At 36.7% G+C, this 24187-nt stretch overlaps 2 protein-coding genes across 2 annotated transcripts; both read left to right on the top strand.

The window, feature by feature from the left end:
* The first annotated feature begins 1134 nt into the window (after positions 1-1134).
* Positions 1135-23015, top strand: LOC111617834. The gene is made up of 10 exons (XM_023359145.1): positions 1135-1221; positions 4914-5063; positions 5144-5299; positions 9096-9201; positions 17143-17355; positions 17435-17632; positions 17699-17826; positions 17887-18036; positions 18096-18237; positions 22782-23015. The coding sequence occupies exons 2-10, from the start codon at positions 4915-4917 to the stop codon at positions 23013-23015; spliced, it is 1476 nt and encodes a 491-aa protein (XP_023214913.1). The 5' UTR covers positions 1135-1221; position 4914.
* On the top strand, positions 22779-24104 carry LOC111617856. Its single transcript, XM_023359182.1, has 6 exons — positions 22779-22994; positions 23074-23271; positions 23338-23465; positions 23526-23675; positions 23735-23876; positions 23942-24104. Exons 2-6 carry the CDS (start codon positions 23227-23229, stop codon positions 23969-23971), a joined length of 495 nt encoding a protein of 164 aa, XP_023214950.1. The 5' UTR covers positions 22779-22994; positions 23074-23226; the 3' UTR covers positions 23972-24104.
* Positions 24105-24187: the final 83 nt, after the last annotated feature.

The following is a 24187-nucleotide window of genomic DNA, read 5'->3' as shown; positions in this document are numbered from 1 at the left end:
CCTTTTCTACAGTTGTTACTTGGGAGTGTGTATCATGCAAATCTAATGATTGATAAAAAAAAATATCAGACAATTAATCTTAAAGTATTTATAAGGAAAGATGGGCCACATAGAGATAACCCTCAGTGAATCACAGTGGATCTCACAAACCCAGCTCAATCTTAACATTTTTTAAATATAAAATGTTCCTTAAATATAGATAAAATTTAATTTTATATTAAAACACAGGGTCCGAGAGACGCACTGCGACTCAGGCAAGGGCAAAAAATTACATGACTCACTGAGGATTAAGATTACATAAAAAACATAAATATTTATATTTACCTTTGGTATTGTCTTTTCGCGATCTCTTCCTAGATAGTTCTTCATTTCTTGTGAGACATCGCGTTGATCGTTTTTGAGGTACAGACTTACTAATGTACTTAGGACAATTAGGGAAGTTTGATGGATATGCATCCGACGTTAATGCCCAGCGATCTCGTGGAATTTCTACTTTCTCTCCATTTATAACATGGGAGAAGGTTTTTAAAACAAATCTACTCGCAAAATGTACGTCACAAACGTAACATTTATTTGTTAGCATCTTGTCTGGTGGAATGCATCGCATCCACTCCTCAATCTTATCGCTAGGAACACGAAATAAATGTCTCTTCTCGTTCGATGACTTATATCATGCCTTGCATCCTGGCACAAAGCACGTTAGCATTTTTATGTAGCTAAAAAACACTTATTATAAGTCGAAATCACTGACCTCAGTATACACATAGCAAGAATAAATCTCTTCTGCTAACAGTGGCGCCAACTAGCGGCAAATATTGTCTCTAGCTAAGTTTGAACTATTAGTCGAAAGACCAGTTAATCTACCGACTCTGATTCTAGCAACGAGCGAAGATAGGAAGTCGAAAGACCAGTTAATCTACCGACTCTGCTAAAACTAAAAAGACATTGTTGCCACCTTCTCAAATTTCAATACAAAATAATTTTCTTTTAATTCAAAATTATTTGATCAGAAATAAACGCATCAAAATAATAATAAAATATTTTAAAATTTACATTAAAAAACAAAATCAATTTTTTAATACATTTACCAGTTACAAAAATTTTTCTGATTTGGAAATAGTTTAATTAAAACAGACGACATCATATCGCTGATATTCGAAAAAAGGAACGCGCTACTAAAACTAGTGAATTTATATATATAAGCGTAATACGTTATATAAGGTATGTTTGTACCTATTGGAAATTAATAAGTTTACCAGGTAAATATATTTTAAGATTTTAAAGCAATTAACAATTTATAAAATTTACAGATTAACAGAATATCTAAATACAATACAAAAGAACACATTAATCAATCCTCCAGGACTCGCGAATTGTTTTTATATAAATAACCAAGATGAGCAGAAACATCGTTAGCTCGCACTCTGATCGCTTAAAACTTGTCATGATCGAACTGCCATTGAAAACTGCTAAAGCTTTTTAATTCTTAAATAAACGAACAGTTTGACTTCTTTGTTCACAATTAATATTCGATTGCAAGAGGTCGGCTCGAATGTTTCGTATCAATTCATAAAGTGAGTCGACTCATTGTTTCGATGCATGACTGACAAAACTACTCACAGACACACCGAATTGAAACTCAACCAATGAATGTAATGCACAACTCATTCGATACATAGAAATTCATGCCTCTCGATAAGTTATTGCATTCGTAATGTCTTGAGTAATCCGTATGATACCTACGGGCTTCGGAAATGTAATTTTATTTTTCCACTCTCTGCCTCGTGCTATTATGCAACCATAATTAAGCCTATATTGGTGATGAAGAACATTCAAACTAAACTTGATCAGTGAAATGATGAGAATAAACTACATATTACTAGTCTGTATGTCATTAGCATATGTTATTTTAGTACCAAATGTGGTGGTTATGAAATATGTGGTATTCAGCAGATTTAAAGCCTACTACTCCTTAAAAAATCTAGCAACGAGTTGCGTAACTTTTCCGGTTGTTATGAGAGTTTATTTAAAAAATAAGTTTTATATCATTAATCATAATAAATAAAATTGTGTGTGATGCCGTCTGTTATGAGATTGTTATAAAAACTTTTTATATTTTCATCATTATAAACTGACAAAAGGCTTAATTTTGAGGGTAGAAATGAATTTAAAGGAAAAAAACAAATGTAAATGCTAACAACAAATAAAATCTTAGTTAAGTCCGACCCCACTCGAGATATAACACTTGACCACCTCTCAACCGTTCACCACCAATATTTTATAGCACTAATGCCCTTTATATACAAGCTACCGTGCCAAATCTTGATTCTTAATCTATACCTTATCCTGAGATATGAAACGAAACACATACACATCCACGGATTTTTTCCCGTTTTTATTTTCCCGGCTGTTATGTATAGATAACAAGTATTGGAATTGTATCAAATTTTACCATCCGAGATTTTTGCAAGTCTCCACGTTTTGAAACCCCTGAACCCAAAAAAGTAAAAAAAGTAAAAGTAAAAACGGGAAAAAATTTTATGGGTGTGTGTGTGTGTGTTGGCGTCTATTTCGTTCAATACTTCGGGATAGGTAAAAATTAAGAAACAAAACTTTGTATGGATGTTTGAATACTAGGGGCATTGATGCTATTAAATCTTGGTGGTTGAAGGTCGAGGGAGGATAGAGGGGTATCACGTGTCATATCTCGAGAGAAGTCGGACTTAACGAAGATTTTACTCGTTCTTAGCATTTACAGTTTTACATGAAACTCGTCACTACCCATAAAATTAAGCCTTTTGCCATTTTATAATAATTAAAAAGATAAAAAAATTTTAATAATAAAATCCCATAACACGTCGCCACACACATTGCTTCGTGAATCCTGCTATTTATTTTACTGTTTTGTACATAATTAATAAAAATAATATAACGTTTCCGAGTTCTGTATTATTCCTTACAAATAAGGGGGTTGATCTATTAAGGAAATGGGAAACCCTTGACACGCGTACGAAAATTGACACGCCAACGACTTTTTTCCGGCATGCAACCCGCAGTTAAAAAAATAAACGCCCATCATCGTTTTTATGTATATTTTTTTGTGTTTCGTAAAACATTTATCGGATTTCTAAAGTGTGTATACTGTACAATATGTGGATTTTTGATATGAAAAGACTCAATACTAAAATACACCAAATGATAATATACTCCCAAAAATTTCGGTTTAGCACGAGAAAAATTTTGCATCATAGATTTGGCGATTTTGGTAGTCACACTTATAAAGACTTCACACCTGATCTAGGATATGCGTTACGTAATTTTGGGAGTGGATCTATGTGACCCGTCAAGGAGTGGTAACAGAGACTGGGATGGCAGTTGAAAAGCAAGGCTTTGGAGTAAGGGTTCTAATCATGGCTCCTTTCTCCGGCTCCCCGCTCCAGGTGAATTTCCTGGCTCAGGATCCAGAAATTGTTCGAAATAGGAATACAGTACCTCATTCAAATCATTGTATTTTGGTAACTTATTTATAATCTGTTCTATCACTTTTATGAATTTTATATAAACGATAGAAATAATCTTTTGATCACAAATAACAATACTGTATGTTATTTTAGCATTATTCTCAGATATATGAAATATAATCAAAGGACAGGAAATTAGAGAATGAGATACTAATAAACAATTAACTAATAACTACTGATTGAAAAGTGGTTCAGTCTCTTCTTACGACTGCCAGCTTATATAAAGGTTACAACCGTAATTAACATACGAAATTAACGTAACATTTAATTATTTAAAAGTGACTAAAATATCATCCTTTTTATGGTATTATTGATTACAATTGTTATTAATTAGTTTCGTTTAATTCTGAAAAAAATAAATATGATACGTCGAAATACAATAGGCTATATCCTTCCTAGTATGTCCAGGTGCCTATTGTCTTTTTTGCAAATGAAACACGTAGAATATTGCGTTATTTAAAAAAGCGTAGTCTTAAATATTTTACTTTTTGTTAGCAAAAATAACATTAATTATTGGGAATAAAAACGACTATAAACCCTTGAGTTTACTCTGGGCCTGGGGAAAACCCCAGTTACTCTTTCGAGGACCCTGAGTATATCAGAAGTATAAGTTGTTTGAAACTTTATTAAATTTTTAAATATTTGCAAAGAGAAAAGCTCAAAACTTTCGAATAAATAGTTGAAGAAATTAATTAATACGAAACATCATTTAGCAACAAAAACAGAATAATGATAATAATTAAACTACGTTCTACTTTTTTAACTATTAGTGATTGAACATATTACTAATTTTTTAAAGTGATCTATATTATTTTTTCAAAACTTTATTTTGTTTATTTCTTATTCTTAATTATAGTAGAGAATTTATAAATATTTAGCAGAATATTAAAATTCTTTATCAATGAAAAAAATGATGTCACTAGAATAAAATCTTATATGTAAACTTGCAAATGTTTCTGATGAATCTTTTTCAAGTTAAATGTATGTAGGTAATGGAAATCTTGAATTCAATACGTTCCAATGAATGATAAATAAAACACTTTCAATTGATGATGGATGCAAGAAAATACTAGAAACATTTGATTTTCATAATTAAAAGTATTGCTGGTAAGAGTTTTTGATTTTTTTTGTTGTTATAAATAACCAGTCAAAAATAATGTCATACGTTCCACAATGAATTTTGTTCTATTCTAACAAGTAAGTATATAAACCCGAATACATCGGGAAAAGATTACGAAAAACGTGTGCAAGTTTTATTCTAACAACATAATACAAACGGCTCTTTTTCATTGATAAATTGTTCACAATCTAATATGCTCCAAATTTATTATTAAAATTAGTAGAATAATAAAATAAATTAAAACTTTTAAAATTTTATTATTTATATATTAGTATGGATACTAATCAAACTGACAACTGTGTAATAAATCAAGATAATTCAGATACGTCTAGTCCACCAGTCAAGAAAAGGGCAACAACCACAGATTTAGAAAATATTGATGTAATTAGTAATAAAAATGGTCATTCTGATCCGCATATAACGTAAGATTTTTTTATGATTTTTCAAATGTAACAAAATATTTACAAATATTTAAATTAGTTAATATAACTAATAATTTCAGAGACATTTCTATTGAACATGCTGAAAATAATACTAATTGTTCTCCAGAAATGAGAGCACAAGAAGTAATAGAGCATTCAAAAAATTTAAAAAGTATTAAATCGCAGAATTTTGTTGAAATAACTTGCAGCTCTCAGAATACAGAGAAAGAAAGTCAGTAAGTTAAAAGAATACATTTCATTTTAAAATTTGTAATTTGATATATAAAAATGAAAATAAATTTAAATATACAAATACGGTACAATTTCGGAAATCCGGTCGTTCGCGTCCTGTAACCAGGCACTGGTCAACCCGGATATTATCAGCACTGTTACAAAGTCGTAGTAATCTTTCAACTTGTTCAAATGGTAAACTTTTCAAATGGTAAACTTTTTTACGAAGGGGGTTAAAATTGAATTCGAAATTCAGTAACTTTATCCACATTGTAGTGTATATCAAGAAATAGAAATGGGCATGAAAACCAAGATAAGAAGATTGACGAAACAGACAGAAATGTTTAAACATGATATATTATTATACACTATTTAAAGTGCTTTTTAAAGGAAAAAACTAATATGTTAAAACTAAGAAAGCCGGTAAAAAATGTGATCCCAAAACATTAGATACGGAAAGCAGAGAAACAAATTAAAGCTATAATTAAATTTAAATGTAAAAAAATATGAAAATTTAAATGATCAATTAAGGAAATTATTACGTAGAAATAATTACGTGAATAAGTTTTTATTGAAATAGCTGATAATTATAAATATAACAAATCATTAAAATTAAATAAATTATTTTCATATCCACTTCCAAGTTTAAAACAACTGGATAAAAACAATAGTAGTAAATCAAACTAATATATACTGTATAAACTAAATTGTGTACGCTATTTTCTAGCCTATTTTGTGCAACGTAACCTGCCTTTAAACTACTTGTCCACTGATACTATAGCTAAATTTAGTAACTACGTAGGCTGTTTTATTTCAAGCTCCGATAGTCCATAAAAAAAGACAAGTGTAAATAACAAAATGAATTTATTACCAAAAGTTAGGTAGAAACATAGTTACTTTTCGACATAATCACTGTGAAAATTAAGGCATTTGTCATATCTGAAGACGAGCTTTTCCATCCCCGTGTCATAGAATAAAATGTTGCCGCTAATGACTTGAAATGAGCCCTAACGTTTTTTTGAAGATCGTCATTAGTTTAGAACTTCTGCCCTCCTAGCCACTTTTTCTGTTCAGGAAAGAAGTGGAAGTCGATCGGGACTATACGGGGCTGGGTGTTTAAAGATGGTGAAGACTTTCATCTCTTCCCTGAACTGAAAACATGGCTAGCAGGGCAGAGGCTTGAGACTAATGATGATCTTCAAAACAATGTTGTTAAGGCCATCTCAATCACTGGCGACAACATTCTATGACAAGGGGATGGAAAAGCTCGTCCACAGATATGACAAATTCCTCAGTCTTCACAGTGATTATGTCGAAAAGTAACAATGTTTGTACCTAACTTTTGGTAATAAATTTATTTTGTTACTTACACTTGTCTTTGTTTCATGGACCATCGGAGCTTGAAAAAAACAGCCCTCGTATATATCGATATCGCGGGCGAAATGTTTAATTTAAATAATTAAAAATAGAAAAATTCTAAAAAATTTTACTCCAACTTTTTTATCTACCAGTACATAAATGAAAAGAAAATAACAATGTGATTATAATGGAAATAAGTACAGGTATACCTTTGTACAGCACGGCTGGTTTATTTGATTACGGCAACGCGATACATGGGCGATCTGCCGAGGCGGAATGTCTCCCGGGAGGTCTTTTACAGGAAACTGGCCCCTATTTAGGTGCTACTTGGTTGTTTCTGACAAATTCAACTTGATATTTTTATATTATAATACAGTGGTACCTCGGTATACGTCTGCTTTAGAATACGTCAAATTCGGAATACGTCCTGTTTGGACGAAACAAATTTTGCTCGGTATACGACTTTTGTTCGGTATACGACTTAAATTCAATTATACGCGCCATCTATGAATAAGTAGCATTATCGGTGTACTAGACCAGACTAGACGTTCGCGGTGCCACGGTTTATAACTTTGTTAAATTTCTTCTGATTTTAATTTGTAAGTAAAATTTTATTATTTTTATTAATCATGAATTGCGAAAAGGCAAATGAAAAGCAACAGAAAACTAAAAAATGACTAGAATCACAATGGAACTGAAAAAAGAGATTGTTGAGAAATATGAAGGTGGCATGCGTGTTCGAGATTTTAACTGTTGCATGCCGTATTCCGAGAACGACGATATCGACAATCGCGAAAAATAAAGACATTACAGTAATACCCCGACTTACGCGAACCCAGAGTTACGCGATTTTCAAATCTCGTCGATTCGTCTTTTGTTTGAGCTCCACGCAACCCTTGATTACTCACTCCCCCCACACTATTGTTCAGCTTACATGTTCGGATGTGTCGCGCGGAATCCACACATAGCTACAATTTATTTTGTGTTATTTATTTCTGTGTTTGTTATATCTACGGAGACTTGAGAGACTACTATGTCATCCAAACGAAGTAGAACTAATTCTTCTTCATCAAACAAGAAAAGAAAAACTTTATCTTTGTAATGTAAAGTTAACATTGGGTATGTTCGTAAAGTCGAACGAGTTAAGCGAGAATGACGTCATCGTTATTCCTATTTCGTTAGACTTTTCGAACGATTCGTTACTAACGCGTTTAACTCGTTTGACTTTACGAACGTACCCATTATTAAAGACTTCGATACAAAAATAAAAATTTGTGAATTGGCAAAGAAGTTTGATCTACTGGAATTGTCGGTCAGAACAATTATAAAAGGCAAAGAAAAATTCTCGAAAATGTGAAAAATGCTCAATCTTTAAATTCAAGCATCATTCGTAAACGTCACAGTATTATCGCTGAGATGGAAACAATGTTAAAATTATGGCGTAATAATCAAGTAAATGTGAAAAATTGTAAAATAATATAGGCCTAATTTGTTATACATATGTATTATCTAAGATTTTATTAAACATTTTTTTCTAAAGTATTGTTTTCTTTATTCTCCGGCCCCAATTAAAAATTATTTGTATGTGTTTATATGCAAAATTATACCCCGACTTACGCGAATTCGACTTACGCGGTTACCGCTCTGTCCCACCTATCGCGTAAGTTCGGGATATTACTGTATTAAATCTGCTAACGTTGTGAAAGGGGTTAAATCAAGTTCTAAACAGAGATTGAAGACATTAGATCATGTTGAGAAATTGCTTTTGCTTTGGATAACTGAAAAACAGTGCGCTGACGACAGCGTATCAGAACCAATTATTTGCGAGAAAGCTAAAAAGGTATATGCTGATCTCATGAAAAATCAAGCAGGAACTAGCCAGGAAAACGAGGTGTTAAAGCCAGCCATTTTTTTTCACATGAGAACGGATTAATCATTTTTACATTACTTCTTATGGGAAAGATTGGTTTGGTATACGTCCAATTCGGTATAAGTCCAAACATCAGGAACGAATTAAGGTCGTATACCGAGGTTCCACTGTACTTTTAAATTTCTTAAATCGCTGGTTTAAGCAATGTGCATTATTATGTAACTGTTACATATCTAATCTTTGAGTGTACAAATATCATACAACTATTGATTAGAAATGTAGGATTAATGCTTATAATGATAGATTTTCATTTACTATTTTAATTTTGGAAAAACAAACAAAGTACTATAACAGACATGGGCAAATGCGGCTCTTTTTGAGTTACATGCCGCTCTTGCTGAAAGTGTTAATTTCCACTTTTTATTATTATTTTTACAATTTTATTTCCACAATTTTGTGAAAATATGTTTATTAAGAAAATTCAATATNACTATAATGTAAATATTATAAATATATTTTTTAACTTTATATTGGTTTTACAGTAATTATGATTTATTTAAATATTTAAATAGAATATTGACTGCTAATTCGATTGCTTACAACAAAAATATAGAAGAAAATCAGCCTAATTCAAGCATTTCTCAAAATTCTGCATGCAACAAAGATATGCAAATAAAGGTAAGTTTAAATATTTGGTATATTTTATAAATATTAGGCCTACTTACTAGTGTTGCCACCTTATCAAAATCGCTGACCCGGACGGCAGGTCAGGGCCATGTTCAGTAATGCAGAATTCTTGCTAAGTCTAGTTATGCTGCAATGTTGAACTCGTTTCTAACTGCTGCTTGACTCCTCCCACCACTAGCTTCTTTTATGTATTCTTAGCTCCGCCCACTAAGCCACTCAGAATTCTAACTTAGGTGTTCTACGTTACTGAACACGGCCCAGGTTTGTTCGAACAGAAGTTCCTAACGCATGCGCAATGTCATTTTACAATGTGAAGAATAACGTGCATGCCGGTTCTAAATCAGTTACAGTTAGGACTAGGGACTTGAGTAGGAGTAACGCAGGTAATCTAAATTAAGAAAGAACATGTACAGATAACTTAGCTCTGTTTGAGACGTGTACGATCGTACATGTAAACAAAAAAAAAAAAACAAAAAACAAAGTGATAGGTTACACGCTACATGTCGGCGTAAACAGACTAACATGGCAGAATTGCAGATGAGTTTCAGTGAGTGCGAGTTCTTTTGCTGTTAAAATAGTGTAAATTTGTAAAAATATTTGCAAGAACTTTGCTTTGTAATTTCACAATTTCTACGAAATTCCCGGACAAAATCAATAGTTCACCTGGACAGTGAGTCAATTTCTGGACTGTCCGGGTGAAAACCGGATGGGTGGTAACACTACTACTTACAATAAAAAGTTGCCAATTTATTTGAAAAGGCTGTTAATGTAATAAAAAAAAATTTGATAACTAAATTTGTATACGATGGTCGGATGGCTGAATGATCAAAGTAGCAGCCTACTGCTCTGAGGGACCCGAAATCGAATTTGAACGGGTCAAAAAACCCCAGGAATTTTTCAGAGGGTGGTGCATCTGGATATGTCGGCCAAATCCTTCATCACCCGAATAGCTCCATTGAGGACCTAGCCGAACCCATAATGGGATTTTTTTAACTCTTTCTGCCCTGTGGGCACTAAGAGGGCCTCTTTTTGCAAGCCCATTATGGGTTCGGCCAGGCCCACAATAGGGCTGCCGGGTGGTGAGGGACGGGGCCCAACATATCTGAACAGACCACCCCCGAAAAATTCATGGGGATTTTTTGACCCGTTTGGATTCGAGCCCAGGTTTCCCAGAGTGGTATGCTGCCACCTTGACCACTCAGCCATCCGGCTCCCATAATGGGATTGCTGAAAGAGGCCTTCTGAGTGCTTTCAAGACGGAGAGTTAAAAAAAAAACTACATTTGTATTTATGATCATTTACAAAACCATCCCTATTCTCAAAATGAAGCTTTTTGTCATTTTGTAATATATTAAATAACTTAATATTTTTAACTATCGAAACAGATAGCACCACCAAATGTTGCCGGGAAAGTTAATCAACTCGTTGCTGGATATTTTTTCTTAACTTTTACTTTCCCAGCTATTATGTATACGTAAGAGGAGGAAATGTTGGAATCGTGTCAAGTTTAACCCTCTGACTTTTGCAATCTCCATATTTTGAGATCTCCTGAAACCCCCAAAGTTAAAAACATGGGGAAAAAATTCATGGATGTGTGCATACACATACATATCCACCGAAATGTTGGCATTTATTTCATTTCATATATCGGGATGAGGTAATGATTAAGAAACAAAATTTGGTGTGGTAACTTGTATAGAAGGGGTATTGATGATATTAAATTTTGGTGATTAAATACCAAAGGGTTGGGAAGAGAGATGGTGTGTCATATTTTGAGAAAGATTGGACTTAATGAACATTTTACTCGTTATTAACATTTAGAATTCTTTTATAAAACTTATCTCTACCCTCAAAATTAAGTGTTTTGTGATTTTATAATAATTAATATAAAAAGAGTTGTTATGATAAAATCTCTTAACAGATGTAACCACACACAATTTATTTATTAATAGTATGATTACTATAAAAGTTATTTTAATAAAATCACTTAACAGCTGGAAAAGTTAAAAAAAAAATCCATCCGCAATGAGTTGTTTAAGAGAAATATCACAATGTAAATGACTAGAATATTTTATAAACTGTAGTACAGATTATAAGATTTAATAATATAATTCATTTTAGAAATGAAACATACATAATTAATGCTTACACAAATATTAATGTAACTCTCATTTACAATTCTCTCCACTTGAATAAAAACCTTTCAATCTCCAGTGTTATTCTTCTTGGCAAACGTTTTCAACGCTACTAGGGTCTTCTTCAGGCCATTGTTATAATAAACTCAAACAGTACAAAATCGAACAGGAACCGAATAAATGCGATTCAAATCCTAGAACGTCAACGTTAACTTTAATTGGTTAACTCTCATTTACTTTTATCTATACCATTTGAATTGAAATTTGAATAAAAAATATATCAACTATTGTTTAAGTTAATTATTGCATGTATAAAAGTTTTTCTTATAATCTTATTATATCCTGAAGTTCACTGAGAGAAAATTCTTTATTTAACAAATGTACGATATACTTTCAGACTCCCACCTTCCAATCCTAGAGATACATTGTTTTGCACGACGAGACGAGGATAACATCGTGCCAAGCTCCACGGTTTACTTCTCAGTGGCCAGTGCTTCCCCGCTGGAATCCGTCACTATCTATTACCAACAATACCACTGTGAGCGATATATTCCCCGTCCACCCCAATGCAGGCGATGCCTCAATTTTGGCCACTCGCCCACAACATGCCGCCGCAAATGTATTACATGCGGGGCTGACCATGACCCGATCACATGTACCGCCACTGCGGCCGGCTGTGTGCGTTGCGGAGGAGAACATTCTGCGAATTCTCCCCGCTGCCCAGCCTATCAGCAAGAGGTATGTATGCCTGTTAAAATTCAGCGCTATCCAGCGCTGCTCTTATCTAGAAGCCAAGCGCTCGCAGAGCAACTCCCCAAAATTATAAGCAAGAGTGGCCTCAACTCCCCCCCAAAACTGCCTGAGAGGACCCCTCATAGTGAAAAACAGCCAGCTCTCTCTACTATTGGACAGACAGATGACATTTTGACCCTAACCAATCATATTTCCCAATTGAAATCCATAGTGGAGAAGCTATGCGCGGAGTTAAGTCTTCTTCGCTTGATCATTCAGCCTACCCCACTTAACCCTCAGTGTTCCCTCCATGAGCCGAGTCTAGACAAGGATCTGACCGTGTCCATGTCAAATAAGCGCTTTTCCCACCCGACGGGCCCTTTGACTCCAGCACAACTCCCAAAGAAGAAGAAAGGATCTAAACCTCGTCCCACCGATCCATTGGCGGCATCCGACTCAGAAGGTCCAAATTCGGACATGGACCACACGTACTCCACGGGGTCCACAAGACTAACTGAAGACCCCTGCATTGCCTCCCCAGCCGAGAAGGCTAAACTTTGCCGCTACCCGCCCAATACCCCCCAAGCATAATGTCTAACTCCTCAAGCAACTTGCAAAATCTCTGCTTGATACACTGGAATGCGAGAGGTCTTCGTTCTAAACGAGATCTCCTTTTGGTGGCATCTTGGCTACGTACCATGGACATCATCCTGGTACAAGAGACGTGGCTAACTCCTGAAGTGGTCTTTTTCATTCCAGGATTCACTCTCTTCTGCCAGGATCACACCTCTGCTCAGGGAGGGGTCTCCTAACAGCGGTCTCTCACTGGTGGCCCACCCGCCAGCTGCCCCCTGATCCCAAGATCACTGGCACTGAATACCAAGAGACTTTGGTATACTTTCCACGGGCTCCTCTCTCCCTTGTTAATGTATATTCCCCACATGGCATCCTTTCGGCTGTTTCACTGGACCCTTTTTGTGGGGCAATCACCACCCTTGCATAGTGTGCGGGGACTGGAACACTCATCATCCTTATCGGGATAACAAGTGCAAACGCGGGCCGCACCCTCTTCGATTGGTTCTTATCCGCAAACTTATGCTGTTGGAACTCGGGAACCAACTTATTTCCATCCAAACGGATCATCAGCTATAGACCTGACCTTCTGCTCCTCGGATTTATTAGGTTTTGCCTTATGGAGCCCTTGCGTGGACACCTTAACCAGTGACCATGCTCCTATTTCAATCACTCTATCCATTTCGGGCACCCCTAACCCGACGACTACCTCTAGTTTACACTTTTCAACAAACTGGAGTCGTTATTCAAATAACCTTGATCAGCTTTGGACTACCGAGGAATCGATTCCCACCTCGTATAATGCCTTTGTAGACACTATCCGTGAGACAGTTTCCTCTAATACAATAATTCGCTCCATACTATCCTCGGGTCAACCACCATGGTGGACTCCTCAATACAGCTGCCTAAGAGCGCTTAAACATCATGCATTCCGCCTAGCCTGCAAGTGGGAGTCTCACTCCTGGTGGGAAAAATATAAACAATTAGGAGTGAAACTTCGTCGGAAGACCCGTCAGGCTCGTCGGGAGTGGTGGGGTCATTTGTATGCCTCTCCCCATCCACACTCTATCGCATCTTCCGTCGACTGAGATCACTGCCGGCGATCATGGCCACCCAACATATAATCCAAACAATAGACTACCTACTCAGTCCCATGCAGCAGGCAGAAGCCTTTACATCCTTCTTTGGGCGTACCCGCCCAAGGCACACTTTTGCTCCCCTTGATGATTCCTGGCTAGGGGTCCCAAAGTTTGACGATTACCCGTTTCATCTACTTGAACTCCACTGGGCCATACACCGTCTTCGGAACACTACACCAGGCCCAGATGGCGTAAGCGCACACGCCTTACGGACACTCCCAATTGTGGGCCTCTCGGCCCTCCTCAATCTCAAACGATCTCTGGGCCTCAGGGTCTTGCCCCCCCAGACTGGACCTCTTCTACTGTTGTTCCAATCATTAAACCAGGTCGCCCAGCGACAATATGCGCCTCTTATAGGCCGATCTCTCTTACCTCTCACGTCGCAAAACTATTCGAACAGCTAATCCTGTATCGAATCCATAAATGGACCTTTCATTCAGATATCTTCCATCAACACCACTTTGGCTTTCTCCCCTACCGAGGGGTAGAAGAGGCCCTTATTAGGTTACACCATCATATAGCCGTGGCTCGAGCAAGAAAGCACTGGGTGTACCTAGTCGCACTCGACCTAGAAGGGGCATATGACTCTGTGCACCAAGGACTCCTAGCTAAATTAGAATTTCTCGGTATGGGAGGGAGACTCTTGTCCTGGCTTAAATCATTCCTATTACATCATTCTTTTCGCGTCCGTTGGCGCGGAGTGCTGTCACCTCCTCACGCCTTTATCCAAGGCGTCCCCCAGGGAAGCGTTCTTGTCCCCATTCTATTTACATTATACATGGCGGACCTTTGGACTGCTCTTCCCCCCAATGTCACCGCCGTCCTTTACGTGGACGATTTATACATTCTCACCTTGAGTACTAGACCTTCTCAAGCAGCTCGCATAGCTCAATTAGCCCTGGACCACCTAGAACATTGGGCAGCCACATGGAGTTTATCCTTTTCCGCCACTAAAAGTGTTTCCGTCGATTTTTTTCCCAAACTCCACTTAATTTGTCTCTTAACTGAGGTAATATCCCTCAGCGCCCTTCTCTCCGCATCCTTGGACTTCATTTTTTGTATAACTTCACTTAGCATGCCCACGAGACTTTCTTAAGAACCAAAGTGACTTGAGCCGGTTTCCTCCTCAAATTTTTTGCTTCTCGTAGTAATGGTGCCAGGAGAGCCAACCTCCTCCGCTTAATCTACACCATCCTTAGCCCGATGACGGAATTTGGCGCTCCTCTCCTGGAAGGGACCCCCCAACCACTATCCGTTGCATCGAAAAACCCATTCACAAAGCCCTTCGCACAGCCTTGGGCGTGCCCAAGTCTACTCTGCTCTTATCTTTATATGCCAAGTCCGGCTATATTCCATTCCAGTCTAGGCTGCGTCAGAAGGCTATATCACATGCTATCACCTACCTCTCAAAAGGCCACTATAGCCCTCTCTACAAAATTTTCAGCACAGCCTCCAGTCTAGACAACTGCCCGTGCCCCTTCCAGGTCCCATATGCCTATAGGGTTCTCTCCCTGATTCGTCAAAAAGTTCTATCCATCTCACCTCTACGGGCAAAAACACGTACCCCCGAGCCCCGTAAACATCCAACCTGGAATTCGCCTTGACGACTTTCCAAATGCTTCCAGCCAACCTCCAGCAGCCTTGAATGCTCTTTTTAATGATCTACATTCTACCAACTGGCGGGGTTGGACTCTCATTGGGGCAGATGCCTCAAAATCACACCTACGGATGGCCTTCGGAATGGTTCTTCCGGCTCAAACGGTCAAGGAAACTTAGTCACTACACACGAGTTGCAGTGTCTTCGGTGCGGAGGCTCTCAGCATCCAACGGGCAGTTAATCTCAGCGCCCGTCTTAACACTCCGACGGTCATTGTCTCAGATGGCAAATCAGTTCTCCAGGCAGTCGCCAACGTAAATTTTTCCTCTCCAGCGGTTATTATTGACCTAGCTGCAACTATCAGTTCTCACCCAACACCCCTTGAAATCGAGTGGACCCCTGGTCATGTTGGCATCCACATAAATGAAGAGGCAGACCAAGCCACTAGCCATGACACCCCCATCGGCTCCTGGTGGAGACCTCTCATGGCACGTGACCTCATACGACAGATGCGGGAACCAATCATCTGCAACTACACCGATACCTGGTCTACCATTCTTCAGGGAAAAAATCATGACCATCTCTGACCTTTCGTACCTTGGATATACCATCACGCCTCATCTCACCTCACAGAAACCCTATTGGCTAGACTTCGAACCAATACGGCCCCCTTGAACAATTTCCTCTATTCTCGACGCCAACGTGCCTCGCCAGATTGCCCCCACTGTGGCTCACCAGAAACTTCTGTCCACTATTGGCTTGTCTGTCCGCAATATACACAGGCCCGCCAAGAGCTAGGCCGTCTCTTAACCTTGGACCTCACGATCGTCCAAACCTTAACTCCGATATATTGGCCTCATACCGACCTTCCTCCTCGCCAACATATCAAAATCTTGGAGCGTTTTGTTCACCGCACCAACCGCTTTACCTACTTTCTAAGCGGAGTGATTCGGAGAAAAAGCCAACAGGCTAGAGTCTCCACATTAATAAGATAAGAAAGAAAGAAAGAAAGTACTGTATAAATACAAATTTAAAATATGTATGAATTAAATTTGTAAATTTATTTAGAATAATTTAAATGTAATTATTGTGGCATTGTCAAAATGCCAGGCTACAATTTTTAATCATAATTTTAATTTATTTAAAATATATGCTCTCCATCTCAAATTAGTAGTGGCTTGCCTCTGTACTTCATACTTTCCCTTTAATAATAGAGTTGTGCCAGTCACCTATCTAACATCTTTCAGGGGAAAATTTTTGAATTGAAATAACATGACTTCCAGTTTGCCTCGGAAGTTCTTGTATAGTTAATTGGGGCCTCCTGCTCCTTGGGTTTCCATATCTGGTGTCATCTTTCATCTACCTAACTCCATTCTCAAGATTAAGGAAAAACAGATGGACAGATTACAATTTTTTCAAATTGAAGCTCAAAAATATGAAACTGAATATTCTATTTTTTGAACAATTTTTTAAATTTACTTTAAAGAAATTTCTCTCAGTTAACCTTAGGTGATATAAGATTGTAGTCTCTCACTGCTGAGTAACTTGGTAAAAGTTTTGCTTATATTTTATTTATATGATTAAAGCATCTATTTTAGATATCAAATATCTATATCTTTAAAAAGATTCTAAATAAATTTTTTTAAAACATTTTGGATAAAGAAATCTCATCAACTGTAAAATTAATGCATATATTTATAATTATTATTGAATTACAGTATGACATTTTTAATTTTTTATCTTTTTTTTAAAATAGTTGGAACCTACAGAATCAAGCAGTAATTCAGAATTGATTGTATCATTTACAAGACTCTCACCAATTAATATCACTACCAATCAAGATTCTGAAGGATGTTATAACACATGCATTTCTACAACAGTACAGGATCAATTATACTCTACTGAAAATGCCATAAATGCAACTCTTACTAGTCTCAATCCATTATGCCAGATACAGTTTGGGCAAAGAGTAATATTTTTATCAAAATGATTAAATTAATGAAATAATAATAATTATTATTAATTAAAAGAATTTTTTTCTGTATTAGTGTTCAGGATGTGTTTTACCAAAGCAATGCTCAACTCCAATTTTATCTGATTCATTAAAACAAGTTCCAATATCACATTATGAGGAAGTATCTAGATCTAAAGTTACTCTAGGAAATTCACCAAATCTAGCTAATCACTCAAGAAATATTTCTATGAGTCTGTTAACTAATACTACTACTTGGTCTCAACACAGTCAAGTAAGGTATTCAATTAATTAAAATTAGAACATTTTAATAGTTTTAAACATTTATGCAATTTATTAGATGAATCCCAAGTGTTATACATCTGTAAGTTCTCCCAGTGGATTTATTTCTACTCCAGTATCTGGCACATCAATACCTCTGAACAGTAGTGGAGAAGAAATTGAAAATATTTCACCAGACTATCCAAGGTATCAAAAATTTCATAATTTAATTACTTTCTGTTTGAATAATCTATTATTTGACTTTAGAGCACCTCAAAATACACCAGTGAATTGTGAAGTGACTAGAATATCTGCACCTAATTTACATATTAACCAAGTTATTAGATTATTGGATAATGAACAATATCTTCAATTCAGTGGTCGAGAAAATCATAATGAAAAAGAAAGGAAGCGAAGGTATGTATAATAAGATATTTTTCTAATTACATGTCATTTACATTACCCTTTTCAATTAGAAATCGTATTAAAAATGCCTGTCAAACATTGCGTAACTTAGTACCAGGTTTGAGTAACAAAACAGATAAAGCAACTGTTTTTGAATTTACTGTTGAATATCTTATACATCTCAAAAAGTATGTTGGATCTAAATATGACAAGGTATGTAANTTATTACGTAGAAATAATTACGTGAATAAGTTTTTATTGAAATAGCTGATAATTATAAATATAACAAATCATTAAAATTAAATAAATTATTTTCATATCCACTTCCAAGTTTAAAACAACTGGATAAAAACAATAGTAGTAAATCAAACTAATATATACTGTATAAACTAAATTGTGTACGCTATTTTCTAGCCTATTTTGTGCAACGTAACCTGCCTTTAAACTACTTGTCCACTGATACTATAGCTAAATTTAGTAACTACGTAGGCTGTTTTATTTCAAGCTCCGATAGTCCATAAAAAAAGACAAGTGTAAATAACAAAATGAATTTATTACCAAAAGTTAGGTAGAAACATAGTTACTTTTCGACATAATCACTGTGAAAATTAAGGCATTTGTCATATCTGAAGACGAGCTTTTCCATCCCCGTGTCATAGAATAAAATGTTGCCGCTAATGACTTGAAATGAGCCCTAACGTTTTTTTGAAGATCGTCATTAGTTTAGAACTTCTGCCCTCCTAGCCACTTTTTCTGTTCAGGAAAGAAGTGGAAGTCGATCGGGACTATACGGGGCTGGGTGTTTAAAGATGGTGAAGACTTTCATCTCTTCCCTGAACTGAAAACATGGCTAGCAGGGCAGAGGCTTGAGACTAATGATGATCTTCAAAACAATGTTGTTAAGGCCATCTCAATCACTGGCGACAACATTCTATGACAAGGGGATGGAAAAGCTCGTCCACAGATATGACAAATTCCTCAGTCTTCACAGTGATTATGTCGAAAAGTAACAATGTTTGTACCTAACTTTTGGTAATAAATTTATTTTGTTACTTACACTTGTCTTTGTTTCATGGACCATCGGAGCTTGAAAAAAACAGCCCTCGTATATATCGATATCGCGGGCGAAATGTTTAATTTAAATAATTAAAAATAGAAAAATTCTAAAAAATTTTACTCCAACTTTTTTATCTACCAGTACATAAATGAAAAGAAAATAACAATGTGATTATAATGGAAATAAGTACAGGTATACCTTTGTACAGCACGGCTGGTTTATTTGATTACGGCAACGCGATACATGGGCGATCTGCCGAGGCGGAATGTCTCCCGGGAGGTCTTTTACAGGAAACTGGCCCCTATTTAGGTGCTACTTGGTTGTTTCTGACAAATTCAACTTGATATTTTTATATTATAATACAGTGGTACCTCGGTATACGTCTGCTTTAGAATACGTCAAATTCGGAATACGTCCTGTTTGGACGAAACAAATTTTGCTCGGTATACGACTTTTGTTCGGTATACGACTTAATNATCTACTTGAACTCCACTGGGCCATACACCGTCTTCGGAACACTACACCAGGCCCAGATGGCGTAAGCGCACACGCCTTACGGACACTCCCAATTGTGGGCCTCTCGGCCCTCCTCAATCTCAAACGATCTCTGGGCCTCAGGGTCTTGCCCCCCCAGACTGGACCTCTTCTACTGTTGTTCCAATCATTAAACCAGGTCGCCCAGCGACAATATGCGCCTCTTATAGGCCGATCTCTCTTACCTCTCACGTCGCAAAACTATTCGAACAGCTAATCCTGTATCGAATCCATAAATGGACCTTTCATTCAGATATCTTCCATCAACACCACTTTGGCTTTCTCCCCTACCGAGGGGTAGAAGAGGCCCTTATTAGGTTACACCATCATATAGCCGTGGCTCGAGCAAGAAAGCACTGGGTGTACCTAGTCGCACTCGACCTAGAAGGGGCATATGACTCTGTGCACCAAGGACTCCTAGCTAAATTAGAATTTCTCGGTATGGGAGGGAGACTCTTGTCCTGGCTTAAATCATTCCTATTACATCATTCTTTTCGCGTCCGTTGGCGCGGAGTGCTGTCACCTCCTCACGCCTTTATCCAAGGCGTCCCCCAGGGAAGCGTTCTTGTCCCCATTCTATTTACATTATACATGGCGGACCTTTGGACTGCTCTTCCCCCCAATGTCACCGCCGTCCTTTACGTGGACGATTTATACATTCTCACCTTGAGTACTAGACCTTCTCAAGCAGCTCGCATAGCTCAATTAGCCCTGGACCACCTAGAACATTGGGCAGCCACATGGAGTTTATCCTTTTCCGCCACTAAAAGTGTTTCCGTCGATTTTTTTCCCAAACTCCACTTAATTTGTCTCTTAACTGAGGTAATATCCCTCAGCGCCCTTCTCTCCGCATCCTTGGACTTCATTTTTTGTATAACTTCACTTAGCATGCCCACGAGACTTTCTTAAGAACCAAAGTGACTTGAGCCGGTTTCCTCCTCAAATTTTTTGCTTCTCGTAGTAATGGTGCCAGGAGAGCCAACCTCCTCCGCTTAATCTACACCATCCTTAGCCCGATGACGGAATTTGGCGCTCCTCTCCTGGAAGGGACCCCCCAACCACTATCCGTTGCATCGAAAAACCCATTCACAAAGCCCTTCGCACAGCCTTGGGCGTGCCCAAGTCTACTCTGCTCTTATCTTTATATGCCAAGTCCGGCTATATTCCATTCCAGTCTAGGCTGCGTCAGAAGGCTATATCACATGCTATCACCTACCTCTCAAAAGGCCACTATAGCCCTCTCTACAAAATTTTCAGCACAGCCTCCAGTCTAGACAACTGCCCGTGCCCCTTCCAGGTCCCATATGCCTATAGGGTTCTCTCCCTGATTCGTCAAAAAGTTCTATCCATCTCACCTCTACGGGCAAAAACACGTACCCCCGAGCCCCGTAAACATCCAACCTGGAATTCGCCTTGACGACTTTCCAAATGCTTCCAGCCAACCTCCAGCAGCCTTGAATGCTCTTTTTAATGATCTACATTCTACCAACTGGCGGGGTTGGACTCTCATTGGGGCAGATGCCTCAAAATCACACCTACGGATGGCCTTCGGAATGGTTCTTCCGGCTCAAACGGTCAAGGAAACTTAGTCACTACACACGAGTTGCAGTGTCTTCGGTGCGGAGGCTCTCAGCATCCAACGGGCAGTTAATCTCAGCGCCCGTCTTAACACTCCGACGGTCATTGTCTCAGATGGCAAATCAGTTCTCCAGGCAGTCGCCAACGTAAATTTTTCCTCTCCAGCGGTTATTATTGACCTAGCTGCAACTATCAGTTCTCACCCAACACCCCTTGAAATCGAGTGGACCCCTGGTCATGTTGGCATCCACATAAATGAAGAGGCAGACCAAGCCACTAGCCATGACACCCCCATCGGCTCCTGGTGGAGACCTCTCATGGCACGTGACCTCATACGACAGATGCGGGAACCAATCATCTGCAACTACACCGATACCTGGTCTACCATTCTTCAGGGAAAAAATCATGACCATCTCTGACCTTTCGTACCTTGGATATACCATCACGCCTCATCTCACCTCACAGAAACCCTATTGGCTAGACTTCGAACCAATACGGCCCCCTTGAACAATTTCCTCTATTCTCGACGCCAACGTGCCTCGCCAGATTGCCCCCACTGTGGCTCACCAGAAACTTCTGTCCACTATTGGCTTGTCTGTCCGCAATATACACAGGCCCGCCAAGAGCTAGGCCGTCTCTTAACCTTGGACCTCACGATCGTCCAAACCTTAACTCCGATATATTGGCCTCATACCGACCTTCCTCCTCGCCAACATATCAAAATCTTGGAGCGTTTTGTTCACCGCACCAACCGCTTTACCTACTTTCTAAGCGGAGTGATTCGGAGAAAAAGCCAACAGGCTAGAGTCTCCACATTAATAAGATAAGAAAGAAAGAAAGAAAGTACTGTATAAATACAAATTTAAAATATGTATGAATTAAATTTGTAAATTTATTTAGAATAATTTAAATGTAATTATTGTGGCATTGTCAAAATGCCAGGCTACAATTTTTAATCATAATTTTAATTTATTTAAAATATATGCTCTCCATCTCAAATTAGTAGTGGCTTGCCTCTGTACTTCATACTTTCCCTTTAATAATAGAGTTGTGCCAGTCACCTATCTAACATCTTTCAGGGGAAAATTTTTGAATTGAAATAACATGACTTCCAGTTTGCCTCGGAAGTTCTTGTATAGTTAATTGGGGCCTCCTGCTCCTTGGGTTTCCATATCTGGTGTCATCTTTCATCTACCTAACTCCATTCTCAAGATTAAGGAAAAACAGATGGACAGATTACAATTTTTTCAAATTGAAGCTCAAAAATATGAAACTGAATATTCTATTTTTTGAACAATTTTTTAAATTTACTTTAAAGAAATTTCTCTCAGTTAACCTTAGGTGATATAAGATTGTAGTCTCTCACTGCTGAGTAACTTGGTAAAAGTTTTGCTTATATTTTATTTATATGATTAAAGCATCTATTTTAGATATCAAATATCTATATCTTTAAAAAGATTCTAAATAAATTTTTTTAAAACATTTTGGATAAAGAAATCTCATCAACTGTAAAATTAATGCATATATTTATAATTATTATTGAATTACAGTATGACATTTTTAATTTTTTATCTTTTTTTTAAAATAGTTGGAACCTACAGAATCAAGCAGTAATTCAGAATTGATTGTATCATTTACAAGACTCTCACCAATTAATATCACTACCAATCAAGATTCTGAAGGATGTTATAACACATGCATTTCTACAACAGTACAGGATCAATTATACTCTACTGAAAATGCCATAAATGCAACTCTTACTAGTCTCAATCCATTATGCCAGATACAGTTTGGGCAAAGAGTAATATTTTTATCAAAATGATTAAATTAATGAAATAATAATAATTATTATTAATTAAAAGAATTTTTTTCTGTATTAGTGTTCAGGATGTGTTTTACCAAAGCAATGCTCAACTCCAATTTTATCTGATTCATTAAAACAAGTTCCAATATCACATTATGAGGAAGTATCTAGATCTAAAGTTACTCTAGGAAATTCACCAAATCTAGCTAATCACTCAAGAAATATTTCTATGAGTCTGTTAACTAATACTACTACTTGGTCTCAACACAGTCAAGTAAGGTATTCAATTAATTAAAATTAGAACATTTTAATAGTTTTAAACATTTATGCAATTTATTAGATGAATCCCAAGTGTTATACATCTGTAAGTTCTCCCAGTGGATTTATTTCTACTCCAGTATCTGGCACATCAATACCTCTGAACAGTAGTGGAGAAGAAATTGAAAATATTTCACCAGACTATCCAAGGTATCAAAAATTTCATAATTTAATTACTTTCTGTTTGAATAATCTATTATTTGACTTTAGAGCACCTCAAAATACACCAGTGAATTGTGAAGTGACTAGAATATCTGCACCTAATTTACATATTAACCAAGTTATTAGATTATTGGATAATGAACAATATCTTCAATTCAGTGGTCGAGAAAATCATAATGAAAAAGAAAGGAAGCGAAGGTATGTATAATAAGATATTTTTCTAATTACATGTCATTTACATTACCCTTTTCAATTAGAAATCGTATTAAAAATGCCTGTCAAACATTGCGTAACTTAGTACCAGGTTTGAGTAACAAAACAGATAAAGCAACTGTTTTTGAATTTACTGTTGAATATCTTATACATCTCAAAAAGTATGTTGGATCTAAATATGACAAGGTATGTAATAAAATTTTTTATTCATATAATAATTTAAAATTTTTACATTTGAAATTTTATTTTAGGATTTCTTGGAAAAATGCTCACCTTACTAAAAAAAATGAATGGATTAAAAAAAAAGTATTTTAAGTAAATTAGAAAATTTTAATCTACCAACTAGCATGTTAAACATTTCATTATTTTATTCTTATTGTTCAAGTATTGAGTAAAAAAACACATGTAACAACTATATTAAAAATGTATTTATAAATGAACTTGTAAATTCAAAATTATCTTAAGAATATACAAAAATTATTCTTTATTATATTTGT

The sequence above is a fragment of the Centruroides sculpturatus genome, unplaced genomic scaffold (assembly GCF_000671375.1).
Source record: "Centruroides sculpturatus isolate CEXI.00-Female unplaced genomic scaffold, Cexi_2.0 scaffold104, whole genome shotgun sequence".
Classification (NCBI taxonomy): domain Eukaryota; kingdom Metazoa; phylum Arthropoda; class Arachnida; order Scorpiones; family Buthidae; genus Centruroides; species Centruroides sculpturatus.
The sequence above is the reverse complement of the archived record's forward strand: the minus strand, read 5'-3'. Positions and strand labels throughout refer to the sequence as shown.